Genomic DNA, 16,080 nt, shown 5'->3' on the forward strand with positions numbered 1-16,080 from the left:
GGTCGCCCATTTAAGACAGAGATGAGGAGAATTTTTTTCTCAGAGGGTCGTGAGTATTTCGAACTCTCTTCCTCAGAGGGCGGTGGAAGCAGAGTCTTTGAATATTTTTAAGGCAGAGGTAGATAGATTCTTGATAAGCAAGGGGGTGAAAGGTTATCGGGGGTAGGTGGGAATGTGGAGTAATCAGATCAGCCATGATCTTATTGAATGGCGGAGCAGGCTCGAGGGGCCGAGTGGCCTACTCCTGCTCCTAATTCGTAAGTTTGTATGTAACCTGTGCAGCAGCTGGGGCCTGAAAATCAGCTTCACTGCCCCTGGGCTGGGAAAGGGGGACATGAGGCAACATTCTCCCTCTTACCCCTTTCTACACTCCTTTTACAGGGTTTTAGAAGTGGAGCATTTACAGACAGGAAGCTCAGACCGAACATCACGTCAAGAACAGACAGAGTCACTCGATTCATCAGGACCTGATTCAATCGCTCCTCCAGTCTGCTGGCACACCAGCGAGTTCACACTGATGAGAGACCTTTTAAATGTTCTGTGTGTGGGGAGAGCTTCAAAATCTACAAGTACCTGAAGCAACACCAGTGGGTACACATTGGGGAGAGCCCGTTCACCGGCCCCGTGTGTAGGAAGGGATTCACTCAGTCATCCGCTCCGATGATACACCAGCAAGATCACACTAGGGAGAGACCTTTAACCCGCTCCGTGTGTGGGACGGGATTAATTGCACCATCCGTGCTGCTGAGACACCAGCTTGTCCACGCCGATGAGAGACCGTTGACCTGCTCCGTGTTTTTGAAGCGATTCTCTCATTCTGCCACCCTCCTGAGACACCAGCTTGTTCACATTAAATGTTCTGACTGTGGGAAGAGATTTAAAAGGTCCCAGGATCTGAAGAGACACCAGCTGGAGAGAGCAGGAGAGATTCTGTTCACCTGCTCCGTGTGTGGGAAGCGATTCACTCGGTCCTCAAATCTGCTGGCACACCAGCGAGTTCACACTGGGGAGAGGCCGGTGAAACATTCCGACTGTGGGAAAAGCTTTCAAATGTCCCAGGAGCTGAAGGGACACCAGCTGGAGAGAGCAGGAAAGAGGCCATTCACCTGCTCCGTGTGTGGAAAAGGATTCACTCAGCCATCAAACCTGTTGAGACACCAGCAATATCACACTGATGAGCGACCATTTAAATGTTCTGACTGTGGGAAGAGCTTTAAAACCTCTGGGGATCTGAAGAAACACCAGTTGGTTCACACCAATGAGAGACCATTTAAATGCTCTGACTGTGGGAAGAGCTTTAAAAGCTTCAGGAATCTGAATAGACACCAGCATGTTCACACTGATGAGAGACCATTTAAATGTTCTGACTGTGGGAAGAGCTTTAAAACCTCTGGGGATCTGAAGAAACACCAGTTGGTTCACACCGATGAGAGACCATTTAAATGCTCTGACTGTGGTAAGAGCTTTAAAACCTCCGGGCATCTGAATGGACACCAACGTTTTCACACTGGGGAGAGGCCATTCACCTGCTCCGTGTGTGGGAAGGGATTCACTCAGTCATCCCACCTGCTGGAACACCAGCGAGTTCATACTGATGAGAGACCATTTAAATGCCCTGACTGTGGGAAGAGCTTTAAAAACTCCAGGAATCTGAATGGACACCAGCATGTTCACACTGATGAGAGACCATTTAAATGCTCTGACTGTGGTAAGAGCTTTAAAAGCTCCGGGCATCTGATTGCACACCAGCGTCTTCACACTGGGGAGAGGCCATTCACCTGCTCCGTGTGTGGGAAGGGATTCACTCGGCCATCCCACCTGCTGACACACCAGCGAGTTCACACTGATGAGAGACCATTTAAATGCTCTGACTGTGCTAAGAGCTTTAAAAGCTCCGGGGAGCTGAAGAGACACCAGCGAGGTTACACTGTTTAGCACAGGGCCCTGTAGACAGCTGGGGCATCATGAACATGGAATGGATGAATGTTTTATAAATTTTTGTACTGCTGTTTAATCTTTCAATCTGTTGTGCTGATGATTCCCTTCGATTGACTGTTGATGGTGTTACATAGAATGTACAGCACAGAAACAGGCCATTCGGCCCAACTGGTCCATGCTGGTGTTTATGCCCCACACCCACTCTACTTCAATTAACCCGATCAACATCTCCTCCCATTCCTTTCTCCCTCATGTGGCTTCCTCATAAATGCATCTGTGCTGTTCACCTCAACTACTCCCTGTGGTAGCGAGTTCCCCATTCTCACCATTCTCTGGGTAAAGACACTTCTCCTGAATTCATTACTCGATTTATTAGTGACTATTTTAAGTTTGTGGCCTCATAAATATGATGAGACTCTGTTAAGCTGACCGGTATGTTGTTGTACTTTGTCTTTTTCTGATGAATTAAACATTACTGAGCCCTTGTACGCGTGTTATGGGATTAAGTTTTTTTTAATTCGTTCATGGGATGTGGGCGTCGCTGGCAAGGCCAGCATTTATTGCCCATGCCTAATTGCCCTTGAGAAGGTGGTGGTGAGCCACCGCCTTGAACCGCTGCTGTCCGTGTGGTGAAGGTACTCCCACAGTGCTGTCAGGGAGGGAGTTCCAGGACTTTTGTTGTAGCTAATTTGGGGCTACGTGGACCAGGTGATATTCTAGGTCGACACGATCCCAACAGAAGCCTTTGGAGTCAAATAAAACTCTGACCACGAGTGAATGGCAAAGTAAAAGAATGCTTTATTGCAGAGCTCTGGGAGAAGCAGCTATACACCCGGTGTGCAATCGCCACACTTCTCATTTTACACACACAAAGCCCCTGCCTATATACAGGGGTCAAAACAAATTACCTCATATTACTAATCACCGCGATACCCCGTGACATCTATAATGGTTACCTATTTTAAGCAAGCGATGGACCCTAGGTCTAAAACCTTTTTCGGGACCTTTAACCGCAGACAGGAGAAGCAGAAGTCCAACCTATTTTCCGTCGCAAGGTGACCACAATCGTTCAATAACAAAACTGCAGCTGGCATTATCTCATCCCAGCCTACGTGCGAGTTCAGGGGGCCCCTTTGTCAACCAGTTTAATGTCAAGTATCCCGACAGTCTTTGCAAAGTCCTTAGTACTGAAATTCTCCTTAACACTTTGACCCAGCGCCGATGAAGGAATGACAATATACTTCCAAGTTAGAATGTGTTTGACTTGGAGTTGGTGGTCATAGAGTCATAGAGTTATACAGCACAGAAAGAGGCCCTTCGGCCCATCGTGTCTACACCGGCCATCAAGCCCTGTCTAATTGTGGTAAACCACTAATCTGCCTGTACAGAACATGTCTGGGCATGCCTCAGCTGGCTCCGCCCCTGGCTCCACCCCTAAGCCCAGGTATAAAGGTGATTGACCTCCAGTCCCCCTGGCTTTAAGGATCGGTCTACCAGCAGAGACCTGCTCGTATTCTTTTGTTAATAAAAGCCGACATGTTGTAAGTTTAACTTAGTCTTCTGGAGTTATTGATGGCGCATCACTAATCTAATCCCATTTTCCAGCACTTGGTGCGTAGCCTTGTATGCTATGGCAGTTCAAGTGCTCATCTAAATGCTTCTTGAATGTTGTGAGGGTTCCTGCCTCTACCACCCTTTCAGGCAGTGAGTTCCAAATTCCAACCACCCTCTGGGTGAAAAAGTTTTTCCTCAAATCCCCTCTAAACCTCCTGCCCCTACCTTGGAACTATGCCCCCTGGTTATTGACCCCTCAGGGGAAAGGTTCCTTTCTACCTACCCTATCTCTGCCCCTCATTATTTAGTACACCTCAATCAGGTCCCCCTTCAGCCTTCTCTGCTCTAAGGAAAACAACCCCAGCCTGTCCAGTCTCTCTTCATAGCTGAAGCGCTCCAGCCCAGGTAACATCCTGGTGAATCTCCTCTGCACCCTCTCGAATACAATCACATCCCTCCTATAGTGTGGCGACCAGAACTGCACACAGTACTCCAGCTGTGGCCTAACTAGCATTTTGTACAGCTCCATCATAACCTCCCTGCTCTTATATTCTATGCCTCAGCTAATGAAGGCAAGTATCCCATATGCCTTTTTAACCACCTTATCTACCTGTCCTGCTGCCTTCAGGGATCTATGTATTCTATCAGGTGTTCCCAGGCACCTGCTGCCCTTGTCCTTCTAGGTGGAAGAGTTCGCGGGTTTGGGAGGTGCTGCCGAAGAAGCCTTGGCGAGTTGCTGCAGTGCATCTTGTAGATGGTACACACTGCAGCCATGGTGCACCGGTGGTGGAGGGAGTGAATGTTTAAGGTGGTGGATGGGGTGCCAATTAAGCGGGCTGCTTTGTCTTGGGTGCTGTCGAGCTTCTTGAGTGTTGTTGGAGCTGCACTCATCCAGGCAAGTGGAGAGCATTCCATCGCACTCCTGACTTGTGCCTTGTAGATGGTGGAAAGGCTTTGGGGAGTCAGGAGGTGAGACACTCACCGCAGAATACCCAGCCTCTGACCTGCTCTTGTAACCACAGTATTTATGTGGCTGGTCCAGTTAAGTTTCTGGTCAATGGTGACCCCCCAGGATGTTGATGGTGGGGAATCTGGTGATGGTAATGTCGTTGAATGTCAAGGGGAGGTGGTTAGACTCTCGCTTGTCGGAGATAGTCATTGCCTGGCCCTTGTGTGGTGCGAATGTTACCTGCCACTTATCAGCCCAAGCCTGAATGTCGTCCAGGTCTTGTTGGATGCGGGCATGGACGGTTTCATTATCTGAGGAGTTGCGAATGGAACTGAATACTGTGCAGTCATCAGCGAACATTCCTACTTCTGACCTTATGATGGAGGGAAGGTCATTGATGAAGCAGTTGAAGAGGGTTGGGCCGAGGACACTGCCCTGAGGAACTCCTGCAGCGATGTCCTGGGGCTGTGATGATTGACCTCCAACCACCACAACCATCTTCCTTTGTGCTCGGTCTGACTCCAGCCAGTGGAGAGTTTCCCCCGATTGATTAGCATTGAGGTAATAGTGAGAGTAATAGAAATATAGAAACATAGAAGATAGGAGCAGGAGTAGGCCATTCGGCCCCTCGAGTCTGCCCTGCCATTTAATGAGATCATGGCTGATCATCCAAATTCAGTACCCTGTCCCTGCCTTCTCCCCATATCCCTTGATCCCTTTAGCCTGAAGAAATATATCTAACTCCTTCTTGAATATATTTAATGAATTGGCCTCCACTGCCTTCTGTAGTAGAGAATTCCACAGGTTCACCACTCTCTGGGTGAAGAAATTCCTCCTTATCTCTGTCCTGAATGGCTTACCCCTAATCCTTAGACTGTGACCCCTGGTTCTGGACTCCCCCGCCATCTGGAACATCCTTCCTGCATCTAGTCTGTCCAGTCCTGTTAGAATTTTATAAGTTTCATTGAGATCCCCTCTCATTCATCTAAACTCCAGTGAGTATAAGCCCAATTGACCCAATCTCTCCTCATACGTCATTCCTGCCATCCCAGGTATCAGCCTGGTGAATCTTCGCTGCACTCCCTCCATGGCAAGAACATCCTTCCTCAGATAAGGTGACCAAAACTGCATACAATACTCAAGATGTGGTCTCACCAAGGCCCTGTACAACTGCAGCAAGACATCCTTGTTCCTGTAGTAAAACTCTCTCGCTACGAAGGCCAACTTACCATTTGCCTTCTTAACCGCCTGCTGCACCTGCATGCTTACCTTCAGCGGCTGGTGCACAAGGACACCCAGGTCTCGTTGCACTTCCCCTTCTCCCAATCTATTGCCATTCAGATAATAATCTGCCTTCCTGTTTTTGCCACCAAAGTGGATAACCTCACATTTATCCACATTATACTGCATCTGCCATGCATCTTCCCAATCACCCAACCTGTCCAAATCATGCTGGAGTTTCTCAGCATCCTCCTCACAGCACACACGCCCACCCAGCTTTGTGTCGTCTGCAAACTTGGAGATATTACATCTAGTTCCCTCGTCTAGATCATTAATATATATTGTGAATAGCTGGGGTCCAAGGACCGATCCCTGCGGTACCCCACTAGTCACTGCCTGCCATTCGGAAAAAGATCCATTTATTCCAACTCTCCCCATATCCCTTGATCCCTTTAATCCCATGGTAGTTTTCTAAGGGCCAATGAATTTTGTCCCGGATTATTGTCTCTAAAAGTTACCCCACCACCGACGTTAGGCTGACTGGTCTGAAGTTGCCGGGTTTATCCCTCTCCCCTATTTTAAACAGGGCTGTAACATTTGCAATCCTCCTGTCCTCTGGCACCACCCCCATGTCCAAGGAGGATTGGAAGATTGTGGCCGGAGCCTCCGCAATTTTCACCCCTACTTCCCTCAGTAACCGAGGACAAATCCCATCCGGACCGGGCGACTTTTCTACTTTGAGGACTGCCAACCTTTGAAGTCCCTCCTCTTTATCTATTTTATCCTATCCAGTATCGCTCCGGCCGCCTCCTTTACTGCTGCATTGGCAGCATCCTCTTCTCCAGTGAAGACAGATGCAAAGTTCTCATTTAGTTTTTAGCAATTCTCCAGTCCTCTTGCACCACCCCAGTTTCTAATGAGGATTTGGAAGGTTATGGCCAGTACCTCCGCAATTTCTTCCTTCACTTCCTTCAGCATACTAGGATGCTTCCCATCTGGTCCTGGTGACTTATCTACTTTAAGTACAGCCAGCCTTTCTAGTACCTTGTCTTTATCAATTTTATCCCATCCAGTATCTCCTCTACCTCCTCCTTCACTATGTCTATGGCAGCATCTTCTTCCTTGGTGAAGACAGATGCAAAGTACTGATTTAGTACCTCAGCCTTACCCTCTGCCTCCGTGCGTAGGTCTCCTTTTTGGTCCCTAATCGGCCCCACCCCTCCTCTTACTACCCGTTTACTATTTATATGCCTATAGAAGACTTTTGGATTACCTTTTATGTTAGCTGCCATTCTATTCTTATGCTCTCTCTTTGCCCCTCGTATTTTCGTTTTCACTTCTCCTCTGAACTTTCTATATTTAGCCTGATTCTCAGATGTATTCTCGACCTGACATCTGTCACACTGTGGCGTTACCACATTGGGGAAACACTGTGTGTATGTAGATAAACCTGTATAATCCCCTATTAACTGCTGTATTCCCCTCCCCCCGCAAGATAGTTGCAAGCTGAGAGGAATAAGGCATGTTCAGACTTGCCTGCTGCTGAGAGAAGGAAAACCAATCAGGTTCCAGCAGGTGACCAATCCGTGAGTCATCACAGGTTCGCGGGCTTTACGAATTCAGTACTGTATTGTGAGAGTTGGAGTAAAGACCTATTTCTTGTAGCTCGCTGTGTTGCCTATTTCTTTACGCAGGAGACCATAGTCCCCCACATTGGTGACCCTGAATGTCGGCGGCCGAAGCCCCTGACTCACGCAGCCCTACAGAGGCCAGCAACGACCCGACAGCAACCAGCAGCAGCCCGATGTCGACCGGCGCCGCGTCCTTGAAGCTCCCCACCTTCTGGGAACACCAAGCACCAGCTTGGTTCGCGCACACGGAGGCCCAATTCACCCTTTGCAGGGTTCAAGACGATGAAGAAAGGTACCTCCACGTAGTCTCAGCACTAGCAAGCTCCACCGCCGCTGAAGTTCTCGACCTGTTGGGGAACCCGCCACAGACCGGCAAGTACTCAACCATTAAGGGCCGCTTGCTGCAGGCTTACGGCCTGTCCAGGGAGGAGAGGGCCCGCAGGCTTCTCTCACTACCAGGCCTCGGCGACTCTACCCCGACCCAGTTGATGAGCCAAATGCTTGCACTCCTGGGCTCTGAACCGCAGTGCTTCTTGTTTCGGGCCCTTTTCCTCAGCCTGCTTCCTCAGCAGGTACAGACTGCCCTCGCGGGGTCCCCGATCACGGACTGCGTACACCTGGCAGCCGCCGCAGACAAAGTCTTCGCTGTCGCCCAACTTGGCTGTACAGCCGCGAGGTTCCCCGACACCACCGAGTGCGCGCCGCCACGCCAGGCCGCAGAACTATGCTACTACCACGCGCGTTTCGGCCACAAGGCCCAACGCTGCAGAGCACCCTGCTCTTTCGATCAAACCAAGATGGCCGCCCGGCCCAACGCACCAGTCCCGCGCCGCCGCCTAGGCCCGCTCAACCGCACCCCTGCCGCCACGATGGCCATCGGCACCGCAGGTAAACTGCTGTACATAACCGACTCCCTTTCAGGGCGCAGATTCCTTTGCAACACCGGAGCCCAATGCAGCATAATTCCTGCCTCCCAGCTCGACATCCAGGCAGGCCGCAGCGGCCCACCCCTCGTGGCGGCAAATGGCGCAGCCATCGCTACTTTCGGAAAGTGACGGGCCGAGGTTTGTTTCAACGGCCAGCGATTTACGTGGGATTCGTGACAGCCTCGGTGGCACATCCCTTGCTGGGCGCCGATTTTCTTTGCACCCACGGACTCCTGGTCGACGTCCGCGACAGGTGCCTGATCGACGCAGCAACTTTCGCTTCACTGGCCTGCCAATAGAGCAACAGCCCGGCCCTCGTCGGGTCCTGCTCCACCCCGGCGCATGACGACTACGCCCGCCTACTCGCAGATTTCCCGAGGCTCACACAACCGACCTTCTCAGCCGCGGTAGCCAAGCATGGTGTCGAGCACCACATCGCCACTACGGGACCACCAGTGTTCGCCCGAGCCAGCCGCCTGGACCCAGCCAAGATGGCGGTGGCCAAGGAAGAATTCGCTACGATGGAGAAACTGGGCATCAGCTGCCGCTCGAACAGCCCCTGGTCATCCCCCCTCCACATTGTGCCCAAGCCGGGTGGTGGCTGGTGCCCCTGCGGCGACTACAGATGGCTCAACGATGCCACCACACCCGATAGATACCCCATTCCGCACATCCAAGACTTCTCGGCACACCTAGCAGGAAAGTCCGTCTTTTCCAAGGTCGACCTGATTCGCGGCTACCATCAGGTCCCTGTCCACCACGCAGACATCCAGAAGACGGCGGTCATCACCCCCTTCGGACTGTTCGAGTTCCTGCGCATGCTCTTCGGGCTCAAGAACGCCGCACAGGCCTTCCAACGGCTCATGGACTCCGTCCTATGGGACCTGAGCTTCCTGTTCGTCTATCTGGACGATATCCTCGTGGCCAGCACCAGCAAGGCCGAGCACATCGCGCATTTGTGCTCTCTTTTCCAGCGCCTCAGCCAACACGGGCTAATCGTCAACCCGGCCAAATGCCAGTTCGGAGCAGCCCAAATTGACTTTCTCGGCCACAGAATCTCGCCAAGGGGAGCCATTCCCCTACCTTCCAAGGTGCAGGCGGTGGCGGACTTTCCCCAGCCCACCTCGGTCAAGGTGCTGCAGGAATTTTTGGGGATGGTCAATTTCTATCACCGTTTCGTGCCGAAGGCCGCCGCACTCATGCGCCCCCTCTACGAAGCCACCAGGGGCAAAACGGGCAAAGAGCAACTCACCTGGTCCAGCGAGATGGCGACAGCCTTCCACCAGACCAAAAGTGCCTTGGCCAACGCCACACTACTGGCCCACCCCATCCCGGGCGCCAAGACCGCCCTCACCACGGACGCCTCAGATTATGCCGTCGGTGCCGTCCAGCAACAGTGGGTCGAAGGCGCGTGGCAGCCACTGGCATTTTTCAGCCAACAGCTGTGCAAGAACGAGCAGGCCTACAGCACGTTCGACAGAGAGCTCCTGGCCCTGTTCCTGGCAATCCGTCACTTCCGTTTCCTCCTGGAAGGCCGGCCGTTCACCGCATTCGTGGACCACAAGCCGCTCACTTTCGCCATGGCCAAAGTAACCGAACCCTGGTCCACGCGCCAACTCAACTTCATCTCGGAGTTCACCACGGACATCCGCCACGTCGCCGGCAAGGACAATTTGGTGGCCAACTGCCTCTCAAGACCCTCGCTCCACGCAGTGCACCTGGGCGTCGACTACACCAGCATGGCGAGAGACCAGGCCGCCGACGCGGAGATCCAGGCCCTCAGGACGTCAACCACCAGCCTCACTCTGGCCGACATCCACTTCCACGCAGCCGGCACAACCCTCCTGTGCGACGTCTCAGTCCCCTCGCCTAGGCCGGTCATCGCATCCGCCTGGCGCAAGCGAGTTTTCGACATCATCCACGGCCTCACATCCAGGGATGCGTGCGTCTCAGAAACTCATGTCCGCCAAGTTCGTCTGGCCTGGGCTCCACAACGATGTGAGAGACTGGACCAACACATGCGTGGCGTGTCAGCGCGCTAAGGTCCAGCAGCACACCAAGGCGCCATTGGAGTGTTTCCTGGTGCCCGAGAGGCGTTTCGACCACGTCCACGTCGATCTGGTAGGCCCCTTGCCGCCATCACACAGTTTCACACACCTGCTCACGATCGTCGACCGCACCACCAGATGGCCCGAGGCGGTTCCCCTCACCTCCACCACCACGACCGACATCGCGCGAGCATTCGTCTCGACATGGGTGGTCCGGTTCGGCGTGCCGACCGACATATCCTCGGACAGAGGCCCCCAGTTCACCTCCCACTTGTGGAATGCCATCACCGCCGGCCTCGGCACCAAGTTGCACAGGACAACAGCCTACCACCCGCAGGCCAACGGGCTCTGCGAGTGCTTTCATCGTTCCTTGAAAGCCTCCCTCCGCGCCAGCCTGGCCGACACCAGCTGGATCGACAAACTACCCTGGGTCCTCCTGGGATTGCGCACTGCGCCCAAAGAGGACCTCCGCGCCTCTGCAGCCGAGATGGTCTACGGCCAACCGCTCAGAGTACCAGGCGACTTCCTCCCCCTGACAACGGAGCCGTGGTCGGCCGCCAGACAGCTTTCCCTGCACCAGGACGCGGCCCAGCAATTCCATCCAGTGCCCACTTCGCAACACGGCCCGCAGCCGTCCTACGTGCCTCGAGACTCACGACATGCGGAGTTCATCTTCGTGCGCCGGGACGCACACAGAGGCCCACTGCAGGCACCATACACCAGCCCCTTCCCAGTATTGGAGACGGGGGACAAAGCTTTTCTTATCGACGTCGGCGGGAAGCCGGACCTTATTTCAGTAGACCGCCTCAAACCGGCGCACCTGGACCTCAGCTTCCCGTTTTGGCCGGCTCTTCCCCCACGGCGGGGCAGACCTCCCGTGTTGGCGGCGGCCCCACAAGAGGACCAAGACATGCCAGAACCTTACTTCCCGGCGGCCGCCGCCCCTCCTTCGCCGGCAGCCCGTCCCGCCAGCCCACCGGCAGACCAGCCACCAGACCAGCCGACAAACCAACCGGCTGACCTCCCGGACAGCCCTCCTCACACGCCAGATGGCTACTACAGCCGCTACGGCCGCTTGGTCAAACCTCCACAGAGACTGACTTTTACAGTTCACGAGGATTCTCGGGGGGCGTATGTGGCGTTGCCACATTGGGGAAACACTGTGTGTATGTAGATAAACCTGTATAATCCCCTTTTAACTGCTGTACTCCCCTCCCCCCACAAGATAGTTGCAAGCTGAGAGGAATAAGGCATGTTCAGACTTGCCTGCTGCTGAGAGAAGGAAAACCAATCAGGTTCCAGCAGGTGACCAATCCGTGAGTCATCACAGGTTCGCGGGCTTTACGAATTCAGTACTGTATTGTGAGAGTTGGAGTAAAGACCTATTTCTTGTAGCTCGCTGTGTTGCCTATTTCTTTACGCGGGAGACCGTAGTCCCCCACAACACGTTCTTTTTCTGCTTCATCTTACTCTCTATCTCTTTCGTCATCCAGGGAGCTCTGACTTTAGTTGCCCTACATTTCCCCTTAGTCGGAATGTACCTCGACTGTACCCGAATTATTTCCTCTTTAAAGGCAGCCCATTGTTCCTCTACAGTTTTTCCTGCCAATCTTTGATTCCAATTTACCCGGGCCAGATCCATTCTCATCCCACTGAAATTGGCCTTGCCCCACAGTGCAGTGGATGCGCTCTAGACTGCACTCTCCCCCCGAGGTGTCGTCACCCTCACCGGGATTCAGCACTGAAAACCAGTTTGAGAGCGCCGCACTCCCGGGGGATTCCTGCACTGCCTCGCCTCCTTAAACCCTGCTGGGCGGCCACCCAGTTACAATTCCCACAAACTCTCTGTGACTGTAGGGTGATCACCTCCTGGAACGTGTGCTCCAGGAACCTCTCAGCCTCCCGTCTGCCCGGCAGTGACTCCAGCCGCTCCCCAAGCTCAGAGACCCTGAGCTCGAGTTCCAGCCACTGGAGGCGCTTCCTGCACACGCGGTTCACCAGGACATGTGAAGCGTCCCGGAGTTCCTGCATGGCACAGGAATTGCAGCCTTCGGTCCCATCGTTTGGCTTAAAATCTGTCTACTTAAGCTATCGATATATATGATGTGAGGTTAGTGTCCCCTTACCCCTGTTTATTATTCAATCAGTGATGGTCCCTTTGCCAGGCCCACTGCCTGCGGCCCCTCTCCCAGATTCCAGCCCCAGCTCTGTGCTGACTGAGCTGCTCTCACCTGGGGACAGCGCATCAAGAAGGAGTTAGATATATTTCTTAAGGCTAAAGGGATCAAGGGATATGGGGAGAAAGCAGGGACAGGGTACTGAGTTTGGATGATCAGCCATGATCTCATTGCATGGTGGAGCAGACTTGAGGGGGCTGAATGGCCTACTCCTGCTCCTATCTTCTATGTTACTGCTAATGAGAGGGAGGAACTGAAAGAAATCAGTATTTGTAGGGAAATGGTGTTTGGGAAATTGACGGGATTGAAGGCCGATAAATCCCCAGGGCCTGATAATCTACATCCGAGGGTACTTAAGGAAGTGGCCCTAGAAATAGTAGATGCATTGCTGATCATCTTCCAACATTCAATAGACTCTGGAACAGTTCCCATGGATTGGAGGGTAGCTAATGTTACCCCACTTATTCAAAAAAGGTGGTAGGGAGAAAATGGGGAATTATAGACCAGTAAGCCTGACATCGGTAATGGGGAAAATGCTAGAGTCCATTAGAAAAGATGTAATAGCAGTGCACTTGGAAAACAGTGACAGGATCGGACAAAATCAACTTGGATTTACAAAAGGTAAATCGTGCTTGACTAATCTACTGGAATTTTTTGAGGATATAACTGGTAGAATAGCTAAGGGAGAACCAGTGGATGTGGTGTATTTGGACTTTCAGAAGGCTTTCGATAAGGTCCCGCATAAGAGATTAGCGTGTAAAGTTAAGGCACATGGGATTAGGGGCAAGGTATTGACTTGGATACAGAACAGGTTGGCAGACAGGCAGCAAAGAGTTGGAATAAATGGCTCTTTTTCCGAGCGGCAGGCAGTGACTACTGGGGTACCGCAGGGATTGGTCCTAGGACCCCAGCTATTCACAATATATATAAATGATCTAGACGAGAGAACTGGATGTAATATCTCCAAGTTTGCAGACGACACAAAGCTGCGTGGGCGTGTGTGCTGTGAGGAAGATGCCGAGAAACTCCAGTATGATTCGGACAGGTTGGGTGATTGGGCAGAAGCATAGCAGATGCAGTATAATGTGGATAAATGCGAGGTTATCCACTTTGGTGGTAAAAACAGGAAGGCAGATTATTTTCTGAACTGCAATAGATTGGGAGATGGGGAAGTGCAACGAGACCTGGGTGTTCTTGTGCGCCAGTCGCTGAAGGTAAGCATGCAGGTGCAGCAGGCGGTTAAGAAGGCAAATGGTATGTTGGCCTTCGTAGCGAGAGGGTTTGAGTACAGGAACAAGGATGTCTTGCTGCAGTTGTACAGGGCCTTGGTGAGACCACATCTTGAGTATTGTGTGCAGTTTTGGTCACCTTATCTGAAGAAGGATGTTCTTGCCATGGAAGGAGTTCAGCGAAGATTCACCAGGCTGATACCTGGGATGGCAGGAATGACGTATGAGGAGAGATTGTGTCGATTGGGCTGATACTCGCTGGAGTTTAGAAGAATGAGAGGGGAGCTCATTGAAACTTATAAAATTCTAACAGGACTGGACAGACTAGATGCAGGAAGGATGGTCGGGGAGTCCAGAACCAGGGGTCACAGACTAAGGATGAGGGGTAGGCCTTTTAGGACTGAGATGAGGAGGAATTTCTTCACCCAGAGAGTGGTGAACCTATGGAATTCTCTACCACACAAAGCAGTGGAGGCCAATTCATTAATATATTCCAGAAGGAGTTGGATATATTTCTTAAGGCTAAAGGGATCAAGTGATATGGGGAGAAGGCAGGGACAGGGTACTGAATTTGGATGATCAGCCATGATCTCATTGAATGGCGGAGCGGGCTCGAGGGGCCGAATGGCCTACTCCTGCTCCTATCTTCTATGTTTCTATGTTTCCCTCACTGATTGCGGCTCTTAACCAACACCGACTTTACAAAGAAAGCCCCGCGCGGCAGCCTGGAGCTCGGGCCCAGCGCGCAGGCACGGGGGAGGATGATTGACAGGGGCCCAGGGTGTGTGCTGAGCATGCGCGGTGCGGGCCGGGCGCCTGTGGAGCAGGAGAGGGCGGGGCCATGGGCGCATGCGCGGGGTCAGTCACAACTCAGCACGGCGGCCGGAGCACTTTCTGGAGCGCGGGGGCTGGTGGGGATTGCAGCCGCCATTACTGTTGATTCTTTCAACCAACCTGTGCAGCAGCTGGGACCTGAAAATCAGCTTCACTGCCCCTGGGCTGGGAAAGAGCGACATGAGACAACATTCTCCCTCTTACCCCTTTCTACACTCCTTTTACAGGGTTTTAGAAGTGGAGCATTTACAGACCGGAAGCTCAGACCAAACATCACGTCAGGATCTGACAGAGTCGCTCGATTCATCAGGACCTGAATATCATTGGCCTTTGCACATGGAAGGAAAGAGCAGCGATCGCAGCGCAGACAAACCGCACACGTGTTCCATGTGTGGACTCGCCTTCAGCCGATCGCTTGACCTTGCGAGACACATGCTCCGTCACACCGGGGAGAAACTGGGTAAAGGTGGGGACAGCGGGAAGGGATTCAGTTCGCCATCTGCGTCAGATGTCCATCGGCGCAGTCACCCTGGGGACAGTCCGTTCACCTGCTCCGTGTGTGGGAAGGGATTTGTGTATTCATGCAACCTGCTGAGACACCAGCAAGCTCACTCTGATGAGAAACCATTTAAATGTTCTGACTGCGGGAAGAGCTTCAAATGCTCCAAGGATCTGAAGCAACACCAGCTTGTTCACACTGATGAGAGAGCGTTTAAATGTTCTGACTGTGGGAAGAGTTTTAAAAGTACCGGGGCTCTGACCAAACACCAGCGAGTTCACACTGGTGAGAGGCCATTTCCCTGCTCTGTGTGTGGGAAGGGATTCACTGATTCATCGAACTTGCTGATACACCAGCTTGTTCACACTGATGAGAGACCCTTTACATGTTCTGACTGTGGGAAGAGCTTTAAAAGCTCCGGGGCTCTGACCAGACACCAGCAAGTTCACACTGGGGAGAGGCCATTTCACGGCTCTGTGTGTGGGAAGGGATTCTTGCTGTCCACCAACCTGCTGGTACACCAGCGAGTTCACACTGATGAGAGAGCGTTTACATGTTCTGACTGTGGGAAGAGCTCTAAAAGCTCCAATGACCTGCTGAGTCACCAGCGAGTTCACACTGTTCTGCAGCGCAGGGCCCTGCAGACAGCTGGGGTGACATGAACGTGGAATGGATGAATGTTTTATAAACTCTTGTACTGCTGTTTAATCTTTCAATCTGTTGTGCTGATGATTCCCTTGATTTAACTGTTAATGTTATTTTTGTTTTTCTCCTTATCACAGGCAATTGCCTATTAAAAGTCAACCATCACAACCAATAAAACCTGTAACATAACAAAAAAAGTTTAAAGGAAACTTAAATGAAATAAAAATTCTATTTTCGGTGGTGATGATACACGCCAGTCCCTCCGGTACCCACCGGTCACGGAAGGCCTCGAGCGCGCCGGTGGACTGTTCATGTTATTACATCGAATGTACAGCACAGAAACAGGCCATTCGGCCCAACTGGTCCATGCCGGGGTTTATGCTCCACACGAGCCTCCTCCGACATATTCTCCTATGTTTATCTGGCTTC

At 52.2% G+C, this 16,080-nt stretch overlaps 1 protein-coding gene and 1 pseudogene across 2 annotated transcripts in view; both read left to right on the forward strand.

Annotated features, from left to right (window-relative positions):
• Window positions 1-16,080, forward strand: part of LOC147084094 (uncharacterized) — a 445,069-nt pseudogene that overhangs the window by 10,745 nt on the left and 418,244 nt on the right. The window lies entirely within an intron of this gene.
• On the forward strand, window positions 14,758-15,827 carry LOC147084095 (uncharacterized). The gene has a single exon (XM_085979907.1). It carries the CDS (start codon window positions 14,844-14,846, stop codon window positions 15,666-15,668), a length of 825 nt encoding a protein of 274 aa, XP_085836033.1. The 5' UTR covers window positions 14,758-14,843; the 3' UTR covers window positions 15,669-15,827.

Source organism: Somniosus microcephalus, unplaced genomic scaffold (assembly GCF_052327205.1).
Source record: "Somniosus microcephalus isolate GS21.2 unplaced genomic scaffold, FLI_Smic_1.0 scaffold2, whole genome shotgun sequence".
Taxonomy (NCBI): Eukaryota; Metazoa; Chordata; class Chondrichthyes; order Squaliformes; family Somniosidae; genus Somniosus; species Somniosus microcephalus.